Raw genomic sequence first — 1,526 nt, 5'->3', positions numbered from 1 at the left:
AATAATAATAATAATAATAAAAATTAATAATAATAATAATAATAATAATTATAATAATAATAATAATAATATAATAAAATAATAATAATAAATAAAATATAATAATTAATAATAATAATATAATAATAATATAGAATCATAGAGGGCACAGTTGGACAATGAACTGAACCACCCCGCCTGCGATGGCTCGAAAAACTTAATTAGGGAGGTGTTCAAACAGAGCAATAAAGATTTGCATAGATTTGGAAAGTTAGCTCACATACGAGCGGTTGAGAAGTGTCGGCAAAATAGATTGCAAAAATGTGCCAAATAGATTGCAAAGGTTCAAAACGAGAGTGTCTAAAGCCTGCAAGCATGTAGCTAAAGAGAGTAGTCGAGTCAGTAGCAACAAAGATATAAGGGACCCACCAAAATAAGGAAAGAACGTTCTTGCCCAAGAAGAGTACGCTATTTTCGTTTCAATAATGCAGCTAGTGGTTCTTGTTGGCTGCTCCGACCTGGCACAAGATTCTTTGTCTGCTCCGACGACAAGATTCTTGTCTCGCCGGACTGGGCTACCAAATCCCCGTACTGTCCGTACCTGGGCCAATATTTTCCTTGATCCTTGTCATTAGTGTTATATTATTTCTTATCTATCTATATTGTCTGGTGGTCTTTTAATAATAATAATAATAATAATAATAATAATAATAATAATAATAATAATAATAATAATAATAATAATAATAATAATTGAGGATAAAATTCCCTGCCTCGGCTGGGATCGAACCCACGCCCTCCTGTTTACCAGGCGAGCGTCTTGACCACTACGCTACCGAGGCAGGTAGATAGGCCAGCCTTGTTAGCTTGGTTGGTAGCTCATCTGCTTTGTGAGCGCTAAGCCGCGAGATCGATTCCCTCGCGGGGCGAATTTCATTCTGAACGGATAATAAATGAATAAGAAGTATCTTTCGAAAAGAAAAGATCATTCTAGGAACGGCTGGCTTTCTCCTATCCTGTCTTCCTTCTCTACATAAGGTCACACTAACGTAATTTATTTACAACTTTGCAATTTGCAAAAGAGTAGCGCTACTCACGAATAGCTCTCGGGGAAGAGGCTCAAGTTGAGGAAGGATTCGAAGTAGCTTTCGCCTGCTTTCCGGATCTGCGGATCCCCGCTCTGGATTTGGCGGTCCATCAGCACAGTCCGGCGGTCAAAGGCGGCCCAAGTGCTCGTCTGACATTTCCCCTCGCGGCAAAACGAGTTGAGGATGCGTGCCGCTTGACTAGAGCCGCCAACGGACGATAGGTCTGGCGGAATGGGCGGCTGATTGAAGCGGTCGAAATTCGTGTCGCCTAGCCCTGCGAAAGGGGAGAATTTGAGGGGTGAGTCTAGTTTTAAAAGTTCAGGGTAAAACTTTTTTTTCTTCCTTTATGGACGTTTGTTTTTAAACCCTCAATGGTTCATCAATGTATAGGGTAAGTGTACCATTTATTCGCCCACCTAAAAAACGTACCATTTATTGGCCCACCTGTACCATACGCCA

At 40.4% G+C, this 1,526-nt stretch overlaps 1 protein-coding gene across 1 annotated transcript in view; it reads right to left on the bottom strand.

Annotated features, from left to right (window-relative positions):
• The window catches only part of LOC103523503, a gene marked incomplete at its 5' end in the record, with an annotated part of 10,541 nt that extends 9,170 nt beyond the window's left edge, over positions 1-1,371 (bottom strand). Inside the window, one exon of the mRNA XM_008488541.2 lies at positions 1,077-1,371. Coding sequence (XP_008486763.2) covers positions 1,077-1,371 — 295 coding nt within the window. The remainder of the gene's footprint in view (positions 1-1,076) is intronic.
• Positions 1,372-1,526: the final 155 nt, after the last annotated feature.

Source organism: Diaphorina citri, unplaced genomic scaffold, assembly GCF_000475195.1.
Source record: "Diaphorina citri unplaced genomic scaffold, Diaci psyllid genome assembly version 1.1 scaffold25020, whole genome shotgun sequence".
In the NCBI taxonomy this organism is placed as follows: domain Eukaryota; kingdom Metazoa; phylum Arthropoda; class Insecta; order Hemiptera; family Psyllidae; genus Diaphorina; species Diaphorina citri.
This window is presented reverse-complemented; position numbering and strand designations above follow the sequence as displayed.